Source organism: Cucumis sativus, chromosome 7 (assembly GCF_000004075.3).
Source record: "Cucumis sativus cultivar 9930 chromosome 7, Cucumber_9930_V3, whole genome shotgun sequence".
NCBI lineage: Eukaryota > Viridiplantae > Streptophyta > Magnoliopsida > Cucurbitales > Cucurbitaceae > Cucumis > Cucumis sativus.
The window spans coordinates 21,296,464-21,322,804 of NC_026661.2; the positions used below are offsets into that span (position 1 = coordinate 21,296,464).

Consider the following 26,341-nt stretch of genomic DNA (forward strand, 5'->3'; position numbering starts at 1 on the left):
TGTTTTGGTCTCAATCTTGGTATTGGTCTTGGTCATTGTCGAGATGCATTGAGATAAGTCATCGAACAAGAAGGTGGTGATATTTGTGGAAAAGTTTGAGTGTTATTTGTACCAATTTTCCAACTATACAACAACTTTTACTAGGACTCCACATAGGTAAAGGATGATGATTAAAGCATGTTAGAAATCACGTGGAAGACAGTTGTATACATGTTTTTTATCGTGACTTTTAAGCTAATCAAAATGTGATTTCCAAATTAATCAGAGCGGACATTACACTTGAGCGTGTCTTTGTTCTAATATTTTCATACGTTAAATTTTGATTAAGTTTACATACTAAATTTAACAAATGTATAATCTTGGTATTGCACACGACTATGAGTAGAAGAATTCATAGGGTCTTAATTAAATAAGATTTTGGAGTTTATAAATTAAAGTCAATCAATTTAAGAAAAATTGTAAAAAAAAAGAGAACATTTTAAAAGATATTTAAACTTCGTATAAAAATGATGTGCAACACATTTTGTCTCTATTCACCAAGTGTAAATAGTTTGTAACTTTTATACTTTTAAATAAATATTGAATTTAACCTTTAATCCAAGTTATTTTTTAAATAATTGTTAAAAAGAAAGTCGGAAAGTAAAAATGACTAAAAGTAGATGAATTAAAGAATAATATTAAAATAAAAGCAACATTTTCAAAAATAGCAAAATATTTAAACGATCCGTTTTTTTACAAAAAAAAAAAAAATATACAACAAAGCGATCAAATATTTAACAATTTTGAAAACGAAAAAAACTTATCGACCCACTAAGTGTTTGTAATATAGTTGGTACACGATATTGTAGCAAGATTGTTTAGGATTCATTCAGTACACGATCATTATTTGACATTATATAATAGTTTAAATTTGAAACAATTTTTTTTAAAGATTATTTGATGTAAAATAGTTTAGATTTGACTATTATTTGATACACGATCATTTAAATTCGGGTAATACGATTTTTTTTAGTTTCAAATTTTATGTGATTTTAGATTTGACTACCGAATACCCAACAATTTTTTTTTAAGATCTTTTATATTGAACAAAACAAAAATGGTTATATTTGGTTCCATGACCTTGAACCAAATAATAATTTGAAAAAAAAAATTGCACATGAAATGAGATGGAATGACAATCATGGAATATTAAAAAAAAAATGATAACATACTTTATTGGTTTTTTCATTTTGTTACTCAAAACGTAAATATTTTGGTATTTTGTTATATTTATGATTTTTTTTAAAACTATTTATAAAATATAACAAAATTCATCAAATCCCTTATTGGTCATTTGAATTATTTTTGCTATAATTTGAAAAATGTTAGGTTGTGTTATTCAAATTTTGAAATAAGAAAAAGGTTTTTTTCAAAAATAGAAAAAATTAACGAAATATTTGCCCCAAAGAATAAAACTACTAAAATAAAAAATTCAAAATTTGAGTGTTGTATGAATTGTAAACATTTTGTCAAATATTATGTTTTTTACAATTTCTCAAATTCATTAGGGATTTTTCAGAAAATAGAAAAGTTTCACAAACTATTTACACCCGATAGAGAAAAAACCATTAAAATATAAAATTTATTACACTTAATTTTTATATTTTTATATGAAATATAAGTATTTTGTCATTTCTCACAATATAATTGTAACTATTTATTAGAAAAGTTTAACAAACTATTTACACCGTATACAACAAAATCACTAAAAGACAAAATTTATTTCATTTAATTTTTGTAGAAAGATTAAATATTTTATCAAATGTTTGATAAGTACAAGTATAAATATTTTGTCATTTTTGAGAGTAGAATTCTACCTATTTATTAGAAAAGTCTTCCAAACTATTTACGTTTTATATAACAAAATCACTAAAAAGATAAAATTTCATTTAAATTTTAAATATTCCGTGAAATGTTTATTTTTTACGATTTTACTATTTAATGTTATTGAGCATTTTTTAAAAATTAAAATTTGAAAGTGGATTGGTAGGGTTGGACTCTTGTTGTGTGTCGTATGCGTGTGCCAGCTTTTAATGTTGACTCAGTTTTGGTTCAAGGGGGCATTGCCCTCTGTATCGTTTCCTCCCGCCCTACGGCGGCAATTACGCCGATTTTCTTCTTCTTTTCTTTTTTCCTTTTATTTATTGTTATTATTTTACGCGGCAGTTTATTTTTTTCTATTATTTTGAATTACAATACATTCTTTTAAATAAATGAATATATACACATTAAAAATATTCGACTTAAGCTGATGGGAAGAGTCGGAGACACGTTTTCACAAATATATAAAATCAGATTATAAATATGGATTTTTTTAAAAATAACAAAATACTTAACGAAATTACATTAGATAACAACAAATATTAAAAAAAAAAACAGTTTATAACAACTCTTTTCTTAGATGTTGTAAATTAGAAAATATAGATGATATGGACTGTATTGTCATATTAATTTTAGAAATTCTCAAATATTCAAGAGAAATTGTCAAAACTAACAAATTTGACAATAATATACATTGATAGCCACTGATATGCAGTAACATTGATCGTTGACGGATCTATTAAGAGACCAAAGACACGTGCCTCTCACATTTATGTTTTTCGTATTTTAATATTAATTTTGAAGTGCTAAATTATAGTATATCTTAAATACTGTTTTATTTTTACTATATTTTGTCATTGGTATAGTGACTTTGTCCCTTTAAAATTTCAAAGTTTTGGTTTCAAATCTCATCGTCACTGACATTGATAGACAATTACAGAAGTTTATCAATAACTATCATTCGTATAATCTAAAATTTTGATATAACTTATAAAAAATTAATTATCTCTCTCTCTATATATAATCCACACTCGTTTTTAGTTTGCCACCAACGGTTTGAGCATGAAAAACGTCTCTCTTCTTTTACTTCTTCTTTTTTTTAATTAATTAACCATTTTAGTTAATTTTCAAATACTATAAAATTGACAAAAACAATCGGCAAGTAATGCACATTTTTAAATACTAATATTTTTAAAAGTATAGGAAGCATGGTAAATTTTTAAAAGTGTATATTTAATTTACCTATATCCTATTTATATATATACATAGAAAATAGGTGTATGATCAAACATATCAATATTTTGATATTTTATAAATCCACGTTGGTGTATCTAACTATATATGTATCCGTGTGTGTTTCATACAAAATAACTATCATATTTTCTTGGAAGACTTTTATAAATACTATTTTTTAGGACTTATATAGAAAGCATGGTCATGTTATCTGTAAATTAAACTTAGCATTATTGAACTTGTAAGTTTGTAGTTAGGGTCTCTAAAAAATGCGTGCAACACATAAAACCAAATTAGAGTTCTTAAAATAATGTCGACATACTTTTCACAATTCAATGTGTCCAAAAGTGCATTCAAACACAAATAATTGGAGTCAATTCAAAATAAAAGACGAACATCAACAAAAACACATCAATTAGCAACAAGTAGTTTTTGTTTAATTCATATTGTTTTTTAAATAACGCATAGAGTGGATGAACCAAACCTCTCATTTGAAAGTTAATAAATAAGAAATCATATTAGTAAATATGTATTTATCTCGATTGTCCCAAATAGGTCATTTGTATCAACTAAACTACCAGTAGTTGGAGAGTGTATTAACTTAACACAATTCAATAAACAAATACAACAATATATCATAAACCTTGCAAAAAAAAAAAAAGGTTTTGTAAAGATGCAACGTGATGTAATGTTCATACAAACACGTTTTTTAGCCTTTTTAAATTAACATGGACTGAGGCAGTGAAATAACAAGACATACATATCATACAGTACAACAATTATAGAGGGAGAAGATAAACCGATGAACCCCTGACCTTAAGGTGAAAAACCATATCAATTATCATATGTAAGTTCACTTTGGTCCACACGTCACATTGTAACAACATACCAACACGTATATTCTTACAATAAAAGTTATTATTATTTTGAAGAAAAAAAATTGAGGTGAAACAAAATTTCTATGAACATCAATGATGGATTTGACCCTAGTGATTTTCTAAAAATCACATTCACAAATTGACTACTCAACCACTAAATTAACACCAAACACCAAACTTTTAAAAGTATATATAGATTTTTTCCACTCACAAATATAGAAAAAATAAATCTATAGAGAAAAAAAATACTGTCCGATAACAAAAATTTTAAAAATATAACCTCGTATTTATATTTGAGTATAATTAATTTAAAATATTTGTTATTTTAAAATATAAATTGTTGGTTAATTTTTCTATTTTTTATAAAAACTCCAAGCTAAATTTTGACTTTCTATTTTGGGATATGATAGAAATTTTTTTCCAAAATTTTAAAATATTGATGTTGAACCGAACCGGATTGGGCCCAACACATCACTTCGTACATTCCTACTTAAAAATGCGTGGGAGGGAAAGTTCGATGCGTGGTTTTAGGAAGTTTCTTCGAAATTTCGCATTGGAAGAGGAACGATAACACTGAGGACAGTGTACAGATCAGTTTCGTGCTCATCCAGCTCGGAGCTCCAATGGATCTCCATTTTCATGCCGATTTTCTGCTTTGCCTTTTTCTCTAGACCTTCCTTTTGAAGATCAATGGAGTGGTCATCTCGCAGTCTCAGATACACGGCCACCACACCAATTTGGCTGCCATTGCCTTACGCAGTTACGTGCATTATTCAGTTTCAAGCACCAGTCCCACCGTTTCGCTTCTCTATTGTTTCCTAAATTTGGTATGTGATCGCTCCTTTTTTTTCTACTACTCATTCCCCCAATTTCATCGCTCTTCCAGAAATAGCATAACCGTCGGCCAGAATTAACATCGACGACTTTTTTTTCTCTCTCTTTTCTTTTATTATTCAAGATTGTTTGTGTTTTCGATTTCTGATTTTTTGAGTCTGATCGTTTTTCCCCCCTTTTCGTTTCCGGGCGAATTGGCTCGGCAGTTGTAAGCGTCGGTCGATTGTGTGTATGTGTACTGTGCCATCTCTCTTGCGACGTACTTCAATCTGAGCCGAGCCAAAAAATGACGTCTCGTGATTCCTCCAGTTCTGGTAATGGTCTATTACAGCTTAAGGTTTCCACGTCCGGTCGACATCACGATGTTGAGTCTGGACTCTCCTCCGGCAAAAACATTGACGAGGAGGAAGAAGAGGCTGTATCTGATCCCTTCGACATCGACAACACCAAAAATGTACCTCTCGAGATACTCAAGCGATGGAGGGTAATTCTTCTTTCAAATTATGTTTTCTTGTGAGTAATTAGATGATTGCATCTTTCTAAAAAAAAAAAAAAGATGATTAGAATGAAATTAATTATATCAGACAATTGAATTTACTATAAATTTCAACAAATTTAACGAGAATTAGAAAAATAAATGGAAATTTGTCAAATTATATTTACTTTATTAGGACGATGAAAAATTGTTGTTATGATTATGATTATTCGTTTGAAATGAAAACCAATTATTAATTATTTGCTCTATAGTAGAATCGAAGCAATGGAAATGTAAATGATAGACAGAATGTTCTTATTCTCGTGTCGTATTTTTGAAGATAGATTAAAAATGCCAATAGAATAAAATAACAAATGTATTAAAAATGCCAATAGAATAAAATAACAAATGTATAACATGCTATTATATCCTCTGTAAAATAGAAAAAAGAAAGAAAGAAAAAAGTGAAGGGTCAACCAAGTGTGTTGACCGTTTCCAAGTTCCATCTGATCTTTTTATATTTTTTATTTTTAAATATAAAACGAATTTCATACCTTTTTCTTATTGAAAATAAACTGTTAGAAAAATAGAAAAACTACGTGACTGACCAATTGGCTCGGTGAGCTTGATCTAATTTGATTAAGTGTTGGGCTAGATATCTCGATTTGGCAAATATTTCAAGAGAGTTAGCGGCCAATTTGATTCAGCAATCGTTTCCCTCTTACCACTTAGTACACAATTTAAACTAGGTTAGGTAGAAATTCAAGGCACCCAACATTACAGAGTGAGGTTGTCAACTTTTGAGAGTTGAAAAAAAGTGGGACCCACGGTATAAGGAGTTGATATTAAATTGATGTTTTTTTTAGTTGTTAGGCCAAAACTCCTTGAGCCAAACGGCTCCACGGAATTCTTGATCTTTTAGTTGTTTAACTAGCGGCAATAAACCTTTAAACCCTTCACTTTGTGGTCTTGATTTCCCCACAACAATACTACATTCACTTTTTAAGATTTTGATTTCTATAGTTTTCTTAGAGTGGTCTCAAGAACTCTTAACTCAAACTTGGCAAAGGCCCAAGCTCAGTAGACTAAGTCATTATTTGGGCCTTGGCTAGTCCAACCCAACTCAAATAGTCAACTCTTGTTGACCTACCCATTTACCTTGTTAGATTAGATACAAATCTGTACTGAACGTGGATTGATCCATTAGATTGGACCTTTGTATCATGATTAACTTATTGAACATTTACTTCCAACCTTCTTCCTTAAAGGAAAAAATATTTATATATTTTAAAAATTTTACTTTTAAATAAAAAAGTACCAGCCTTAATTATAAAACAAAGTTTTCACTTGATTTTTAATATTTCACAAGTAAAGACTTTTATTCTAATTTTTGGTTAAATTTTAATATAATTATCATCTCATTAATCTATCATTAAAGAATTCTAATGTTTTTATCATTCAAATTTATAATTCAACTGATGTATAAATCAAATTTTAAATTCATCTGTTTAAAGAAAGAAATTAATTTTTCTTTTGAAAGTTGATCATGTATGAAATGAATCACTTAATTAAAAAAAAAAAGAAGTATGAAATGAATCGTGTTTTGAGTCCTTAAAAACTGGTTAAGGGTGTTTGTCCTCGGGCTGTGAGCTCTTATTTGTGTTTTTTTTTTTTTTTTTGCAATTCAATACCTTCTATTTATTTTATTTTATATTTGTGTGAAGTGTGATCATATATTTAAATCAATGGGACATTGAAGAATTTTAGCTAGATTCAAGATATCTAGTCTTTTTTGATGAATACTTTCTATCTTGATGCCCCTTAGAGTGGTCACTCCTGAAAATAGTAATGTAATATTGCTAAATATAAGTTTACCACCCAAGTATTACACGTTAAGCTATCTCAAGTCAAGAATCTGAGGGGCTGTTTGCCCCTAGGATTAGAGAGGAGTGTTAGCCCACTCCATGTTTGGCCCTAGTATTAGATTAGGATTTTCCTAATCCTAATATTATGATAATACTTGTTCGCATTCCCCTTTCTCCAAGTAAAAGTAAAGGCCAAGCTAAAGCAGAAATCCCACAAAAGGAAGCAATGCCGACAAAAGCGAGATAATAGTGCGCACTCCAAATGCAGACTATTATATTCCCTATACTATTATAATCCCTAGACTAATAAGTCACTCTTCGTCCAAAACACCCCCTAAGTATTAGAATACTGTGCAATTGGAGAGATCATGTACCAAACAAACACATTCAAATGATAATATTAAAGGTTCAAAACAATGTTCTGGTGCCAGTTATGAAGGATTTTGACGTTGAATAAGTTTCTTGTTGCAAAATACTCGGAGTGAGAGGATTGGGATTTTATGCAATGGGATGCACAGAAATGAACTTGTAAACCGCAGTCATCATTCAAAAGAATGTACAATGTGATGCATGTTTGCAAATAAGCTCTTTGTGGGAAAATACTTCTTTCCTATTGCATTTGTTTTCTTTAAAGCTAGTCTATTTGTACGCTTAGTGATAAAATATTATGAAAGTTCACAAGATTATTTGTAAATTTGATTTTTATGCTTATGAAAGACTTTTCAGTTTTTTGTACATGGAAACTGGAGTATGAACCAATAATTTTTCCTTTTTTCTTTTCTTCCTGGGGGTGCAGCAAGCTGCATTGGTGCTTAATGCCTCTCGGAGATTTCGATATACTTTGGACTTAAAAAAGGAGGAAGAGAAAGAACAAAGGAGACGGATGATTAGAGCCCACGCACAAGTGATAAGGGTAATACTTCGACTCTTCACCAACATTTTCTATTACAGGGTCTGTCTTTTATATCCTTACGACCCTAACACTTTTTGCTTCTTTCTTCAGGCAGCGCTGCTTTTCAAATTGGCAGGGGAACAACAAATTGGTATTGTGTCTCTAAAAGTTTTCATATTTTTCACAAAAATCTTTCAATATTGAAGTTTTCATATTTTTCACAAAAATCTTTCAATATTGTTTTTCTTATTATCATTTCTTGTATGTTACAACAAATTAACTCTGCCATCCTTTTCATGCCTTATTTCATGTCTGGTTCCCTAAAAGTTTCGTGTCAGCCACATGCTACCCGAAGGCCTTAGATAAATCAATTTGAAATTAGTTTTGATTCTGAAACTTAAGTTGGTGTTTATGCCTAGTCTTTTAACCATCGGTTGATATAAACGTCTGATTAATTGCCTACAATGCACCGGTTGTAATCATAAACTGGGAACTGAAAAGTGAAAACATATTGCTTCTATTTAACTCAATTCCTGTTCTTCTAATTTTATTGTCACCATTGGTAGGTTCATCAGCATCACCTCCATTATCAGGTGGTGACTATTCCATTAGTTTAGAACAACTTGCTTCATTGACTCGTGATCAAAACTTGTCTTCTCTACAACAGCATGGAGGAGTAAGTCAACTATGGTTTGTTTCTTTGTATCATAGTTACCCTTCTTCATCCTTAAATGTGAAGATTTATTCTTCTTTGTAAGGTTAAAGGCTTATCAAATTTGTTGAAAACAAGTACCGAGAAAGGAATATCAGGAGATGAAACTGATTTGCTGAAAAGAAGAAACGCATTTGGATCAAATACGTATCCACGTAAAAAAGGACGGAGCTTCTTGGTACAAAATTGTTCTCGATTTGCTTCTGGGTTTCTTTCTGTCTTGTGTTAGTAAATGGCCATCATTCTCACTGTTCTATGTTTGGCAGAAATTTCTTTGGGAAGCTTGGCAAGATTTAACCCTAATCATCTTGATTATAGCTGCAGTGGCATCGTTGGCTTTGGGTATTAAAACAGAGGTCGGTTTGGGTTATTAAACATCTTCTCCTTTTTGTCAATCATTTTTAAAGAAATATACTTATGTCGCACGTTCTGATTAATATTTGTGCCAGAAAGTTATAAGATCAGCAGGTTCTTGTATACTGATGCTTTGAGTTTTATTAACTTTGGTAAAGATCAACATGGCGAGATGTTTTATTGAATTTACACAGTGAAGTTCGCAAATATTAGATACAATTATGTTAGGATGAATTGCCATACTTCTACTATTTACTAGATCACATAACACAATTCAAGTCTAGGGTGAAGCTAAATCCCATTCTGAGTCTCTGACTTTGGCAATCATCGCAGGGTGTAGAGGAAGGATGGTATGATGGAGGAAGTATTGCCTTTGCTGTGTTTCTTGTCATAATGGTCACAGGTATTCTATTTGATTCCATTAAAAGTGCTAGTAAGCTTGTTCTTTTGCTGAAGAAGAGGGAAGAATTAATGGGAAGAGTTTTTTGGATTTTATTGATGACAGAATGAAAAATCATGTGATACTTTTTAAAACAATTTTAAATTGATCTCTTACATGCTTGTTTGTTTCAGCAGGTTCACTTAACATAGTTCATGTAGGCATTTGGATTTGATATATGTTTTGGTGCAGTATACATTGATTTAAACTTGAGTTTTTAACGGTGCTTTTATCTTTTTTATAAATACCTCCTTTTAAAGAATGCACCATTCTGTTCTTAGATGTCTTATTTTTGAATTATTCTTTTTACTTAACAGCGGTTAGTGATTATCGACAGTCTCTTCAGTTTCAGAACTTAAATGAGGAAAAACAGAACATACAAGTAGAGGTACATGCTGGCAACTTGATGCCACATTTTTTTAAAAAATAATTTTTTATATTAACCTGCTAACCAAGCAAAATTTGATGTAGATCTTGAGGGATGGTAGAACTTTAAAGGTTTCGATATTTGACCTTGTTGTTGGGGATGTTGTACCTCTTAAAATTGGAGATCAGGTGGCTGTCCTTTGTGGTTTATTTGTTTGTTGGTTACTTTAAAGTTCAATCATATTTTTCTCATGGCCAGACTAATTTGAACCGATTAGATCCCTGCCGATGGAATATTGATCACTGGCCATTCACTTGCCATAGATGAATCTAGCATGACAGGCGAAAGCAAGATCGTAAGTTTAATTGCTCCCTCTCAATCGTAGGCAATTGTAGAATCATCATTCCTCTTTTTATTTCCCCCATGACTAAGCTGATATTGTCTCTCAGGTTCGCAAGGATCAGAAGGCACCCTTTTTGATGTCTGGTTGTAAGGTTGCAGACGGAGTTGGTACCATGATGGTAATGTTTGTGCTCTGAGGACTTGTAACTTTCAGCTATTCTTGTTTAGTCTGGTGCAGTTCTGGGACTATAAATATGAGCATGCCTCTATGAACGACTTTTATCCAAGTTCTTTTTTATGGTAAAAGCAGGCCGTTGTTTTATCATAGATTTTTAATTTATCTGGCTAGAACTTTGCATGGGCTGGAGGACTGACTTTTATTAGGTTCCCTAACTTAATTTTCTGGTTTTGGTAGTAGGAAGCGTGGCTGGTTAGAGATTGGTTTTGTCCTAGGTTTGATTTGATTCATTAGGTCTGTCAGAGAACTTGGCTTATGTCTGATCATTGTAATTTTGTTTTCCGTGTTAATTTTTTCTTGTTGAACGTTTCATACAGATGATGCATATGCTTTGGCCATAAATTATGCAAAAATTACAATTACGGAGCTTCACTATTTTCATGTTCAGGTAACTGCCGTTGGAATCAATACTGAATGGGGATTGTTGATGGCAAGTATCTCAGAGGATACTGGGGAAGAAACTCCTTTGCAGGTTAATGTCTTGACATTTGCTGCTTAGAAGGCGTTGGAATTTTCTGTTGATGTGTTAGGACCGACAATTTATCTTTGAATGATGTATAACAGGTCCGGTTGAATGGAGTTGCAACTTTCATCGGCATAGTTGGGCTTGCAGTTGCAGTTTCTGTGCTAGCCGTCCTTTTGGGCAGGTGATTTAGTATTTCATAATTATAATTTTTATTCTTGAGTTTTCATGATTCTGTCCTTGGAAGTATAATATTGGAAATTTAGATACTTCACGGGAAATACACACGATGCAAATGGGAACCCTCAATTTCAGCGTGGCCATACGAGTCTAGGTGATGCTGTTAATGGAGTTATTAAAATCGTTACCGTTGCTGTAAGTTTAGCCTCTTGATGCTGTTTTTCTCTGCGTATTGTTTTTTTTACTAATTGCTGTTAAAATCATTCAGGTTACTATTGTGGTTGTTGCAGTACCCGAAGGCCTACCTTTGGCTGTTACCCTAACGTAAGTAAATTAATTATGCAGTATTTGTTTCACTGCAGTTTGTGTTGGATTTGATCCTATTTCTCTTAGGTAATTCTGATATTTTTGATCTTTTATATTTCCAGACTAGCGTACTCCATGAGGAAAATGATGGCGGATAAAGCACTGGTTCGTATTATTATTGATTTCCATCTGATAAACTTGTACTTCAAAATATTCTTTTGAAGTTACAACTTTACTTGATTAGGAATTATTATGTAGAGCTACTGTGTTTGTCTTCCAAGCAGACTCCTTCAAAGTTTCTTCTTCATCTTTCTCAATCCCAAATAAAAGAGTTGATTTGCAGGTTCGTAGGCTGTCTGCTTGTGAAACCATGGGCTCTGCAACAACAATATGCAGTGATAAGACTGGAACATTGACTTTAAATCAGGTACGTTTGAGGCTCAACGATTAGATTTGGGTGTAAGTCTAGCAAGGCGAGAACCACTTGCTGGCATTTACCAGTTTCAGTAAAACTACATCACGTCAATATTTATCTCACCTTTGTTAGTAAGGTTCTTTTGGATCCTTGTTTATATCATACCAGATTTGGAATTTTGTTTATTTCAAAAGTCATTTTTGGACACTCAGCTATATTCTTTGGTTCTTCATTTTCCATTTTTTTGTCTCCTGATGGTGTGAAAGAAGAAGAAACGGTTTTGATATTGATTTTATGTGTGTGTGTGTTTTAAGCTGACTATGAACTTGTGCGGTGGTTGTTTCCTTTTCTGATTTCAGTTATCTATTCTCTGAAGTCTGAACAAAAACATTAGTTCGGATTAAAAATTTCTTTCAAAAGAATAAAATGTTCAAATCTATTGGCAAAGTTAAATATCTGGAATGATATTTAAACTACATGTTATTGATTATTGAACATTTTCATTAGAACTGGTTCAAAGAGTTAAATAGGTTTGGAAATTTATCGACAAATTTGAAAATGTGTGGAAATGGCAAACATCATCCAACACACTTGTTTCTCATTTATTCGTAAATGATTTAGATTAGGAAATGAGATTTTTATTGCGTGAGAACTTAAAGACTTAAATGTTTTTCTTTTAATTATTTCTTGTTTGTTGGGAGGTCAGCTTTCTACTTTTACTGCTAAATGGTGATTAAATTTTTTTCCCTGTAAAAAATGGGAATTTTAGATGACTGTGGTCGAGGTATGCGTTGGAAGGAAAATGATCAATCCTCCAGATGATCCATTGCAGTTGAATTCATCTGTACTCAGTCTGCTACACGAGGGCGTTGCTCAGAACAGCACAGGCAATGTTTTTGTGGCTAAGGTGAACTTTCATGCAGCGCAGACAACCTTTTTCTTAATAATTTTGGGTTGTCCTGGGAAACCACTTGACTGCCTCTCGGAAGTTATGGGGTTGAGGCAATTTCTGTTTCTTTATTTTTCCGTTTACAATTTTGAGTTGAGCAGGGAACGCATGTCCTTGTGTTTCATCTTCCATTTTTCTTTTGTCATCGGTGGGAGCTCTGTCACATGTTTGTTACATTCTGTGATTGATTGAGTTGAACAGCTATAGATCTCTTTGACTGAATTTATATCGACAGGATGGTGGAGGTATAGAGGTCTCTGGATCTCCTACAGAAAAGGCTATTCTATCTTGGGCTGTAAAGGTGTGTTTATATCATGTCTTTTTTCTATCTCTTAGTTTTTTGCCTCTATTTTGTGTATTGGTTTAACCCTTATTCATTTTCTAATCCTGTCGTGCAGTTGGGAATGAAGTTTGATGATATCAAATCAGAGTCCAAAGTTCTCCATGTTGTCCCTTTCAATTCAGAAAAGAAGCGCGGCGGTGTTGCAATAAAGCGGGTAATTATTATGATCATGAATTTGGAGCACATGTTCTTCCTCATTCCTTTATGGTGTTGAGTTTGAGGTTGAGCCACAAGTTTGTGCATTGGATGATTTAGAGAATGCTGGAATATTAGTTTTAAGCAATCTGTTGATTGTTTTTACGTTTTAAGCATTTTCTTTACTTACGCGTCCATGGAAGATAACCATGTGGTTTCTTGACAGGCCAACTCAGAAGTTTGCATACACTGGAAAGGAGCGGCAGAGATGGTGTTATCTTCATGTACAAAGTTTATGGACTCGAATGGTGAAATGCACTCATTAGAGGACAATGAGGTTAGTGGTAGCAATTTGCTACTTAGAGAACAGTGTAGTGTTGCCATCTTCCTCCCAGGTTGAGATTTTTACTAGGATTGTAGGATGCGAGGGAGCTGTTTATTCTGAAAACTAATTTTGGGCAACTATATGAAACTGAGCAGATTGAGAAACCATGTAATGACTTTAAATCATGGTAGTCCTCTGGTCATTTGGAGAGTCTTAAAGATGAGCATATGAATGAGCATGGGGGAATGTCTGATTCTAAACTTTCATTTGCTTCCATCCTGTGGAACACGACGGTCTTGTTGGTCGTATTTATTTAGGGGACCAAGATACAATTTAGTCATTTACTATTTATCACTTTATCAATGCAACAATATTCTAAATTTGAATTTTGATTGATTGTCAACCCACAACATGTTCTTTCATTTCAAGTTCTGTGAATTTTTTGTTCTTCTAGCTCATAATTAGAGAAATGGTACACACAAGGTGAATGTAATTGAATATTATTCTTGTTCTTTTAAGTGCATTTCTTACTTCTGAACCTCTCATTATTGGACATTCTGACTGAACTTCATTTATTTATCCTTTCCAGGATTATTTCAAGACAGCTATTAGTGACATGGCTGCAAGAAGTTTGCGTTGTGTTGCCATTGCATATAAATCATATCAGTTGGAAAAGATTCCAATAGATGAACAACGTTTGGATCAATGGGACTTGCCTACCGATGATCTTGTTTTGCTTGCCATTGTTGGTATAAAGGTAAGGATCACTCCCTCTCATACAATATATTACTACTATTGTCAGTTTCATTTGCCATGAATCATGCTCAAACATATTCTTATCTTTTAAATTTAGATGTTGGCCTGATCTTTTGGTAAATTGATTTTTCAAGATAGAGAGTTTTTTCACTGTTCACTATGGTTGAATTTAGACGTTGAAGTACTCATTGTGGGTGTGAGATGCCCATCTTCTTTTCTTCATCCTTAGTTTTACCTTTTCTTTTCACCACCATCTTATCTTTTTTTGGAATTTTGGTTTCACATTTTGAAGTGCCAAGTTATGCGATTTTCCCATTTTCCCATTTTCATGAATTATAAAAGGCAATTCTTATATCTTTAACAATCTAATAATGTCATCTTGTTGCAGGATCCTTGTCGCGATGGTGTTAAAGAGGCTGTTAAAGTGTGCACGGATGCAGGTGTCAAGGTACTTTATTATGTGTTTTTTTATTCACAGAGCTTTGTTCCTTTCACATGGGGGAATCAAATGTTTCGATGTACAGATGCATATACATATTCTTGAGTGAGCTGGATTCTTTATAGTCTATTGACCCTAAATTTAGGTTTATGTTTGTCTGGGGCTGTTTTTTTTTATGCCGAAGTAGTTGATGACTCTTTTAGTTAGTCTGGGGTGTTTGGTGGAGAGGACTATTAATAGTCTATCTCATGTTTTAGGACTCCAATTATAATAGTTGGTGTATTATAGCCTACAATTAACTAAATTATTACTATTTAAAAATTCTTCTTTGCTACAATGCTTACTATTTGTTCCAATATCTATTGTTTCTCACTCATCATCTCTTTTCCTCTTTATTACATCGTTTACTATTTCTTATCCATACTAAAATAGCATGCACCACAAATTATGATGATCACTGACTTTAATAACCAACTCATCGCTCGAAACATCCTTTTTAGTTCTTTAGTACATAATTCAGAAAAAAGAGCATATTTTCTTTTCAATCTCCTTTAGTTTTTATTTTATTTTCTCAAGATCTGGGGCATGGCATGTCTTAATTATGCATTCATCAGTTGACTATTAGCATGTGAAATATGTCATTATATTCACGTCTGTGCTTCATCTAATACAGCTTTTGAATTGTAGGTGCGCATGGTCACTGGAGACAATATACAGACTGCAAAAGCTATTGCAGTTGAGTGTGGAATACTAAACGCAAATGAGGATGCTTCTGAGCCTACAGTAATTGAAGGAAAAACATTCCGTGTATTGTCAGAGAAGGAAAGAGAACAAGTTGCCCAAAAAATAACGGTAATTTCAAGTGTTTACATGAAAATTCGATATGCATTAGCCGTTGATGTTCTCAACCCTTGCTTATAGGATGACATAGAATAACCATGCACTGAGAGTTACATTTCAGCAAGAGGACATCTTGTCTACTTGGCCTCCAAGCTGTTTTGTTTCCGTTAATGGAGTTTTTGTTTATTATAAATAAAGGTAAACTCCATGCAATGATATACAGGTGATGGGGAGGTCTTCGCCTAATGACAAGCTCTTGCTTGTTCAAGCATTAAGAAAGGGAGGGGACGTTGTCGCTGTGACTGGAGATGGGACTAATGATGCCCCTGCACTCCACGAGGTTTGTAATCTTTGTGGTTTTCTTATTTCATTATTTGGATTATGTAGAAGAGAATTTATTGCAATTTTTTTCAGATTTTTTAGTTGCTTGTTATAGCACTGATATCTAAGTATAGAACATTTGCAAGTTGTATGAACTAGAAAGGTGCAGCAAACCATCATGGTTTGGCCTAGTGGTAAACAAGGAGAGTCTGAAAAACTAAGAGGTTATGGGTTCAATCTATGATGACCACCTACCTAGGAATTAGTTTTCTGTGAGTTTTCTTGTTACCTAAATGTTGCAGAGTCAAGCGGGTTATCCTGTAAGATTAGTCGAGTTGCACGTTAGTTGGATCAAACACTCTCTGATTAGAAAAAAAGAAACTAGAAAGGCGTAGTAATATATTACTCTTTAATATTTTCTATACAGTATAATACAATATAAATAATGTTTGTTTAGTACAATAGGATTCAAACCATAAACGTTGTGGTTACTAGCACACTCGTTTGACTACAATAAATGTTAATATGCTGCTCACAATTTTTATGTGCAAGTCTATTGTATGTGTCCATAATGGAAACTATGTCCACTGGTAGTATGGAAATAAGTCTAAAAACATTTGAGTTCTTGTTTGATTGAATACTTGCAAGTGACATGGTGGACACCTACATAGGAGTAATTTTCTACGAGTTTTCTTAACACCCAAATGTTGTAAGGTTAGGTGGGTTGTTCCGTGAAATTAGTCGAGGTGTGCGTAAGCTAGCCCGGACACTCATGGTTATATAAAAAAGAACTTGTAAGTAACTTTTTTATAATTATTATTATTATCTTTAAAATCAGAGTTCATACATATTATTATTTCTTTCTTTCTTTTGTACTATTATTTAGATTGTATTTCAATGAAGGAGTTTCTTGCATATTCAAGTGTTTGTTTTGATTGATATTGCATGTGAAAGTCTGTTACTGTTTAACTGAGTTCATTTCACGTTGAGAGCAATTTTTACCCTTTCAAATTCTAGGCAGATATCGGTCTTTCTATGGGCATTCAAGGCACTGAAGTTGCTAAAGAGAGTTCTGATATTGTTATCTTGGACGACAACTTTGCTTCAGTTGTAAAGGTTTGTGTGTTTTCTCCCACTTTCATTACTGCAGTTTCTTTTATGCTCTGTAGTTTTGAAGCTAATAACCTCCTGAAAGTGAATGGGTAACAAAGAATTATCCTCCATCATCCTTCTCTGTATTTGGTACTTGTTGGAAGATCAATATGTCTCATCTTTACAGTACCGTATCCATTATATTTATGCAAGGAAGCAGGTCTGACATTTTCAATCAATGAAATCTGCTTCAGTAATAGTATATTGCTACAGTATAATATAACTAAATTTAGCATAAGTTGGCTGGTAATTTAATGTGGTATTAGAGTAGATATGTTGGAATCTTAGTTACAAATTAATATTGATTCACATGTTGGGTCTTCTAAGTCCACACGTTAGAGCAAATATTAAAACTACTAATACAATCAATTTACTGAAACGCATCAACCCAGCTTTTGAGCTGATTGGTGATTTAACGTATATGCTTATTGGTAAGGTGCACAAAAGAACTTTTGATATTATCTTCCCAAGTTTGAGATCATGAAAATGGCTAATTTATTGCATTTATTCTGCACTATTGACTTGCTAGTTCATAATTATACCGCTTATGCCGATTTATGTCAACCAGATATGGTTGTGCAAATGTTTCCAAGAGTGATATGGTGGTTGGATATTCTTTTTGTGTTATCGTTTTTTCTCCAGGTTTTGGTATTTTCTTTAAGCTCCCATCGTGTATTCTATGTAGGTTGTCAGGTGGGGCCGTTCTGTGTATGCAAACATTCAGAAATTCATCCAGTTTCAGCTCACTGTAAATGTTGCTGCTCTTGTGATCAATGTCGTTGCAGCTGTGTCTTCTGGTGATGTTCCTTTAAATACCGTGCAGGTTTCTCCTCTTCCCTGTTCCAATCATTTTTTACCTTTTGAAATCATTTGTTTCATATTACATTCCTAAAGCATGTATGACTGGGAATTCAATCGACATGCAACAGAGAATAATTGCTGAATTTTAGAAGTGAATAAGATTAAATACTCTATGAAAAAAGAAAGACTATTAACTTGGTATCTTATGTTAACACGTGAGTTAATAACTGAAGGAACAACTCAAGAAACAAATAGTAACAACAAAAGTCAGAACACCAAACATTGGTAACCTAGTTCGATGACACACCATCTACATCTGTAGAGTCCTTGACCTATAGCAAGAGATCATATATTGCTTTGCGATATAATACATGATTACAAAGTTAGGACTCATAGTACAAACATTGTTACATATATTCAACATGCTGTACATATATTGACGTATCAATCCGAACATTGGTCACTCATAATTGGCATCCTAACAATGAGACATTCCCCCTTAATCAGAAGTTACCATGCAATAGAAATGTCAAGCTTCTCTTGATCGTCTCTGATCTCTCTTTACACAGAATTTTACATTTTGTAGAATGTAGTTTCTTTTCGTCAAGGAAACTCACCACACTTTTTAATTTCCACACCTCGAATGGTACAGCCAATCTTCAAAAGAAAACTTCTTCAACTCAGGAAGATAATAAATAAATAAAAGGGAGTTGGACCACAATTCACAACATTATAGTCTATCATCGTGGTGGGAGTTAAGCTAATTTTTAGAGCCTGAGGTTCTATGGTTGAATCAAAATTTCATGGTTTCATTACGTCTCAGTTAAAATGAAAGACGGTGAAAATATAAAAGGATGTGAGATATAATGTAACTTATCAGTTTAAGATGCTCAGTAACTTTTTGAAACCAATTGTATTTTTTTATTAAATTGCTGCGAGCCAAAGAGCAATACAATATTGTGGATTTGCTTATATATTTATGCGTAGACAACAAGAAACTAAGTTTACAACTATAATTTTCTGTTATTGTTGATTAATGGATGTATGTTTGTTTTCCTTGTTAAGCTTCTTTGGGTTAACTTGATCATGGATACACTTGGTGCTCTAGCATTAGCCACAGAACCACCAACAGACCACCTGATGCATCGGTCGCCTGTTGGACGAAGGTAACAATCAATGCTGCATATGCTGTAGAGTACTAAAATTATTGCTGTATATTTATTGTCAATTGTCTTAATGGTAATTTGTGCTGATTACAGGGAGCCCCTTATAACGAATATCATGTGGAGGAATTTGATTGTACAGGTATGTGAGCAGAAGACTGGTGCTCGTTATCTTTGAAACTCATGGATTGATTTCTTTTTTCTTGATTTTCTTTGCCTTTGTTGGTGCAGGCTTTGTATCAAGTTGCTGTACTTCTTGTTCTCAACTTCTATGCTATTGATATTCTTCAATTGGATAATGATAGCAAGGATCATGCCTTTACTGTGAAGAATACAGTGATTTTCAATGCATTTGTCCTCTGCCAAGTAATTATAACTATGAAATTTATGCAAAGTCTATGCGCATTTCCTTTTGTCTCAACTCAAATGTTAATATAAATCTCATCTGCTTTTTGGTTGTTTGCAACTAGTGAGTATCTAACCTGACAGCTTCGTATTTGGTTTAACTTTTCAAATATTTAATTTTAAAATAAGTCAAATAGTTTTTTATAACACTTTAAAAGAACTAAACTGAACTTTTTTTTTTTTTTTTGGAAAAAACTCTTTCTTTAGCTAATCCAAACAAGCAGACTAAGTAGAAAACATTTTAGTTCCGAATATTTAACATTTTTCTTCTTGTTTGCTCCCTTCAAATTTTTAGAACGCAAGAGTATGTTTCACGGTCATCTATTTTTGGCTCTCTTTTCCTTCAAACCATTTGAAACTCGTTTGTTTTTTCCTTTGAAAATGCAGATATTCAATGAATTTAATGCTCGAAAACCAGATGAAATGAACGTGTTCAGCGGAGTGACGAAAAATTACCTCTTTATGGGAATAGTCGGATCAACGTTCGTGCTTCAGGTTTGAAGCATTCGTCTTCCTATCGCTCTATATTGTCCATGCAGAGGCCTTTCAATTTAATGCCTTCCATTTTAAAATTGCCATGCAGATTCTCATCGTCGAATTTGCGGGAAAATTTACTTCAACAGTAAAACTTGATGGGAAACAATGGCTTATATGCTTTGCTATCGCCCTTGTCAGGTTGGCTAACTCTTCATTCTTTTTCTACCTTTCAATAGCTTTTCCAAAATCATAACTAAACATTTTAAAATTTTTGGTTGGTTATAAAACCAAAGGAATTAGGGAAAATTATCTTGTTAGTCATCCAGTTTCGAAGAAAAAGTGTATTTGGTCTTTGAGTTTTATAAACATTTCTTTTTGCTCCTTGGGCTTTCAAGGATAGGTGCATTTGGTTTTGATTTTTCAAGGTGTAACATTTTAGCCCCCATGCCCCTTGACTAAATAATTTACAACTTCATGGAACGAAATCATTCATTTTTTTGTGTGAAGGGTAAATATTTTGTCGCTTTTTTTTTTTGACAATTTCCCTATATTTTTAATAAACATATTTCTCTAATTGTGTATATATATATATCCCAAGATTTGTTTGTTTTGAAAATTTGGGATCAAATACACCTATTCTAAAAAACTTGGAGAATAATAAAGTATGTTTTAAAAACTTAGGAACCAAACACAAATGTAGTTTTTTCCATGTGATTTATTTGTTAACAAAGTTGTTTCTAGAATGGGAAACGGAGAATTGAATCACTTTTTTCATTTTTGGTGTTCCGTTTACCAATTAATAATATATTGTTAATTACAAACATCAATATTAAATGATTGATTAATATATATTGTTAATTACCAAACAACAACATTAAATAATTGATTAAATGACCAACAAAAATATTGAATGAATTTATTTTTTATTTTTTATTTTCAAGTGGTAATTAAATTATGTTATCTCTTTCAGCTGGCCGCTGGCGGTTGTTGGCAAACTGATTCCAGTCCCGGAGACCCCATTGGCTAAGTACTTCACAAAGCCAGTTCAACGATGCCGAAGGTCACGTGCTGATTAAATTTGGGATTTCTTTCTCTCTTAAAAATAGCATTATTTTTAAAGACAATTCATAATTTAGTATCTCTAGGTTAAAAAAATATACCTTATTTTAATCTCTATATTTTGGTTAATATTATTTTTATTTGCTATAATCTAGTCATCATACTCTATTAAGTGCAACAGTCAAGTCCTAAAAAGGAAAAAAAAAAAAAAATCTTTATGGACTCGAATTAAAAGTGCTTTAATTATTTACCCATTGATGGATTTGAACTAGGTGTTTTATGTCAAGGACTTGATTGTTACATTTTTTAAAGCATGGACTAAATTATTGCAAAAATGAAAAAAAAAAAAAAAAGTTTGTATAAAAACCAAAATATTGTTGGAGTAAATATAAAATTTAACCAATATATATTTTCAAGAAAATTACTTAAAGGGCCTTCTTTTACGTTTTAAAGTTGCAAAAATAATTCAGAGAATGATGCATTTTAGAAGGCACACACAAAAAAAAAAAAGCACTTCTCTTTGGTGATTTCATGACACTTAAAATGCACTAAAACTGAGTATGAACAGTGAAGTTTCATCTTTTTCATTTTGTACTCTATGTTTTAAAATTACTTTTGAGGGCAGTGCTATTTTTAGAGTTGTTCTTCTTAATAATGCTGTTTTTTCAAAAAAGAAGAATCCCATAATTTTTCATTTGCTCATAAGTTTGAGTTAATAATGAATGCAACAGCAGATATAAAGATATGTGCTGAAGGTTTATTCATCAGACTGCCTTTGTACATATTACCTCTTTGCAAAAATATACCCTTTACTAACCCAGAAGATAAAAAGTGAAATTGTAAATTTTACTTTATATTTTTACAGTATATTTGCTTCCTTGGCTTTTTTTTTTGGTTATTTCATGGGAATTGTAATGTTTAGGGTCGGATGATAAATACTCATAGTGATGTTCTCTAAAGTTTGGAGGAAGAATTTTCAGATTCGGAAGAAATTTATGTATTTTACTCTGTTGTGGGAGGATCAACAAAGATAGTTTCTCTCGTTTTTCCTCTGTTGTTTTAGGAGATGTTTGGACTGCTAACGATGGTGAGGTGGGTTGTTATAATTCACTTCTTGTTTGGGACTTGGTTGCTATAATATACCGTTAACTATAGTGTTTAATATACCGTTAACTATAATACATTTCTTTCCTTCCTTTTACTGTTTTATTATTTTCTACTTTGTTTGAATCTCAAAAACAAACTATTACAACTCATTAAAATTGTCTGTATTTCAAACACAGATTGTCATAATTCACAAACGATAGATCATAATAGAATATCCATAACGATAGATCATAATAGAATATCCATATTGACCTCTGAAAGGTACATAATTGCAAAACATTGTTTTCGTTCTACTGTTTCTTTTCAACTTTTCTCGAGTTGTCTATTTTTTACATCAATTTACTGCACTATGAACCAATGATTGTAACCCACAATGGTTCCTTTTCATTTGTCTGCTAAACATTATCATTAAGTATGAACTTGAAGAGGAGGAATCTTATTTACTCTTTTTTAGGAGTTAATAATAAAAGAAACCAAAAACTAGAGGAATAGACAGGACTTGGATTGAATGCAATATTATATATGTTGACAGCTTCTCCAAGGGAATGTGAAAGAATCCATGAACTTGAACACAATGTAATACTTTCTCAATCTCATTACTTTAAATGGAAGCCTTTATCAAACAATAGTTGACATCTTAATCGTTCTGCTGAATGTCTTGCAAAAGCTACCTTAACAAATAATTCTTTCTGTTTAGGAATCACTTAAAAAACAATATGGAAAACATATGCAATACAATTGGGCTGTCTTCTGCTAGCCACAAAGCTCGATGCACGCAATGCAAATGAGAGATCGATACTGTTGCTCGTGTCTTCATTTTTCTTTAATATGGACCTAGCAAAAGCATGAGTATGCCAAGTGATTCTTCTTTGTGATGTAAGAGGAGATGAAATTGGAAGCAGAGGCAGTGGGTTCTCTAATGGTGGCTGGAACCAGTATTTGATTCTTTCCCAAAGCAATCCTCTTGCCTGCAACATTTGAGTAGAAGAGACCGGAAATCGCTGGTACGAATACATCGCTTTGGCTACATAAGTAGAAGTCGATCACTTTCTCATATTCTGAACTTTTTGAATTCAAAAACTTTGCCTTCTGATCAGCAGGCATTATGCTTTCCTGCAAAAGTAGAAAGGTTACTCTCACAATCAATAATGGAAAAACTGCTCAACTCTCAGTAAGAGAGTATTCATAGTTTCGGTTAGAGTTTCGAATTCTAACCAAAACAATATTTAAGAAAAGGCAACAGTGGGGAAGATAAATCATTGTGTACTAACCTTTGTGTAAGTTTTTGGAAATAAATCCTTGAGATCATCAAGACTGTTTTCCCATCTCGGTTGAGTCAAGTATATGGTAGCATCCTTGTCGAAACCAATCTTCTTCAAAAACAAAGCTATGTCTTGTGCAGTGTAACAACTTTTACTTCCAGATGCCTCTTGACATCCATTTTCTCCCAACATTTCAATCCTCAAGTCGACTGCTATGAACTGACCATTGGACTTCCGACTCAAAGTTTTTAACCGCTCCATCATGGATTCAATCACCTCACTTATTTCTGGCTGCAACTCCAATGTTCCAAACATTGCCAAACATGGAACTGAATCACCATCACTTGATGTGGATGACTTTTTCATATTTACTGAAGGGAAGTAAGTTGCGAGTCTTATGTTGCCACTTCTTTTAAAAACCTTCTCAACATGTTCCGAAATGTAATCTTCTGTAACACGATTTGGTACTTTAACAGCCGAGATCTTTTTTGGAGAGATGTCAGATGGCATCTGTTTTACTACTTTCACAACTCCTTCCAGGCTTCCGATGAACTTCTCGACATCATAAATATCCTCAAAGTTCCTGGAAGATTACGGTACTGTTAGATTTCAACCAGAATAGTCTCTCTAGAAATACTAGACAGATTAAAGAAGCACAAATCTTTGAATAATGAGTGAAGCAATAGCAAATTCCAAGACAATAGAAGTGGAAACAAAGATCCTTTCGACAGAGGATCTTGCTCCAGCTAAAACGAATATACAATCAAATGGGAATTGTTCTCTACTGTTTTCCTCGTTAGAACATACAACTTACCATTTATCTCCCACCTCTTTCCCTCTGATATCTGGGACAACAAGAGTTGCACCTAGATATCTTGCCACAACTACCGCATCAGTAATCTGAAAACATACAATAAACATCAAGGACATTCAGTAAAATGAAGGGAAGGCAATGCTAGATGACAAGTACGAAGATCTGAGAAGAACCAAAACAATAATGCAACAAATGGGGAATTTTAGAGCAAGAAGCCAGAGTATTATGCTGAAATTACTTCAAAACATGATGGTTAGTTAGCCACTAAATAACATGAACCTCAGTACTAATGTTCAGTGCTCCACTAAGTTAATTGTTTAAAAGTCGCAACCAATTATAGTATAGCTCAACTGGTTTAAGCATACACTCTAAGTGGTAGGTCAGAAACAAGGATCCAATCCCAAACGTAAACGTTGTGGAATTACAAAAACAAAAACCAATTGAATCGAATCATTCGATTGAGTACCTGCGAGACATGGTATTCAGGACCATCAGTCAATGAAAAAGTGACATACCCCTTTGATTCCTGCCCCTCATCTGCTTCCAAATCCAACAAAAGAATAATGAGAAAATGGGAAGGATAAGAGATACAAAAGCACGATAAATGGAAGTTAGGTTTCACTCATTTTTCAATTCGGATAGAAATGAAATACTAACCAGATTCGGGTTTACTCCAACATTGTTTTAGCTCTAGCACATCATTTTTCAACTGAACGTCACTTTTTTTGTGGATGCTGCGCATTGTTGTTACTTTTACAGCATCCTTAGTTGGCCCTGGAAATTTTTCCTTCAAAACAAAAGCAAGATACAACGCAATCAACCAGGATTCTAGTTTCTTAAACTTGATTTAAAAGAAACAAAAAATCACTCAGTCTAATACAAAGGAAAAATGCGCTTGGTTTTACTGGCAGATTAGAGAAAGTAAACAACCATAATCTAGTAAATTCCGTAGTTAATACTCTAACTCGAAAAAGCAGAGATACTATAGTTGTTACTAGTACTACACCCAGAACAAAATCCCAACAAAAACGAGCAAGAACGACAATAAAAAGCAAAAGAAAAGAAACCAGAATTAGAGAAAAACAGAGACTAGAGGAATTGTACAGCAGAAGATCTCGAGATGAGAAGGGGAAAAAAAAACAGAGGAAAAAGCAGATCGAAAAGGAAATGAAGGTTTAGAGGATGTACTTGAACGGAATCAAAGTGGTCTCGCTTGATCATATGGCCAAGCATGACGAACATAGTGAGAGTGAGTATGCCGGCCAGAACTTGTCTCAGATCCACCCCCATTGCAGTTGAGAGATCGTGGTCTTGAGGTTACAGTAACAGTAACAGTGTCTGAAGAAGAAGAAGAAGAAGAAGATTAAGGAGTGGAATGAATGGAGGATGGAAATGAGAGGTTGACGATGGCAAAGCAAAATGGAAGGATTGAGAATTTGGTAATGGAACTGTGGATGACGCTGTTCCAACCTCTCCCTCTCTCTCTCTCTTCTCTCTGATTATGAAACAAATATCAAATTTCTTTCCTTCTTCTTCTTCTTCTTCGTCTTATTGTTCTTCAGCACGCAATTATTTATTTATATTTACAAATACAATAAACACCACCGACACTTCCCTCCCAATTTCACTGCCTCCTTCCTTAGTCTTCCTTTTTCATATCCCTTCCCTTTCTTTTTTACTTTTCTTTAAGAAAAATCAATTTATACCCTTCCAATTAGGGCTTTTTTCCTCCTATAGCCAAATCAATTTTCTATCTATTTAACATCATTATAGACGCATATAATAGTCTTTCAACTATAGATTTGGATATTTAAAAAAAAAATTAATAATTAATAATAATAATTAAATAAAATATGTTTACACATCATATAAAAAAATGTACTAGACACAATTTTGTTACAAGGGGGAAATAATTTGTTAATGTTACTTTAATGTAATGGGAAGTTCTCGAAAATAAATGAAAGAAAAAAAAGTTTATGATAACGGATTTCATTTCACTTCCATTTTCAAAATTACAAAAAGTATGAAATTTAGATTGTCGTCTAATTTTCCATTTTTAATTAGACTTGATATATTTGGTAACTTCATTATAAACAAATAGATTATTTATTCTTCCAATTAAAATGCATAATTGAGTGAT

The 26,341-nt window shown here is 32.8% G+C and overlaps 2 protein-coding genes across 2 annotated transcripts; one reads left to right on the plus strand and one right to left on the minus strand.

Annotated features, from left to right (window-relative positions):
• Positions 1–4,472: 4,472 nt before the first annotated feature.
• LOC101214801 (calcium-transporting ATPase 9, plasma membrane-type) lies at positions 4,473–22,182 on the plus strand. Its single transcript, XM_004141695.3, has 34 exons — positions 4,473–4,798; positions 5,012–5,289; positions 7,942–8,058; positions 8,149–8,188; positions 8,604–8,713; positions 8,796–8,927; positions 9,016–9,105; positions 9,437–9,506; positions 9,860–9,930; positions 10,014–10,097; positions 10,187–10,264; positions 10,359–10,430; positions 10,878–10,961; positions 11,054–11,136; positions 11,219–11,327; positions 11,401–11,456; positions 11,561–11,603; positions 11,782–11,865; positions 12,623–12,760; positions 13,038–13,103; positions 13,201–13,299; positions 13,507–13,617; positions 14,195–14,362; positions 14,750–14,809; positions 15,488–15,652; positions 15,864–15,980; positions 16,979–17,077; positions 17,799–17,936; positions 18,980–19,080; positions 19,174–19,219; positions 19,309–19,443; positions 19,870–19,977; positions 20,066–20,157; positions 20,930–22,182. The coding sequence occupies exons 2-34, from the start codon at positions 5,092–5,094 to the stop codon at positions 21,033–21,035; spliced, it is 3,270 nt and encodes a 1,089-aa protein (XP_004141743.3). The 5' UTR covers positions 4,473–4,798; positions 5,012–5,091; the 3' UTR covers positions 21,036–22,182.
• A 503-nt stretch (positions 22,183–22,685) lies between these two features.
• LOC101215039 (protein MANNAN SYNTHESIS-RELATED 2) lies at positions 22,686–25,830 on the minus strand. Its single transcript, XM_004141696.3, has 6 exons — positions 25,390–25,830; positions 24,859–24,988; positions 24,668–24,738; positions 24,202–24,287; positions 23,397–23,970; positions 22,686–23,238 (listed from the first exon to the last, which is right to left on the minus strand). The coding sequence occupies exons 1-6, from the start codon at positions 25,489–25,491 to the stop codon at positions 22,960–22,962; spliced, it is 1,242 nt and encodes a 413-aa protein (XP_004141744.1). The 5' UTR covers positions 25,492–25,830; the 3' UTR covers positions 22,686–22,959.
• Positions 25,831–26,341: the final 511 nt, after the last annotated feature.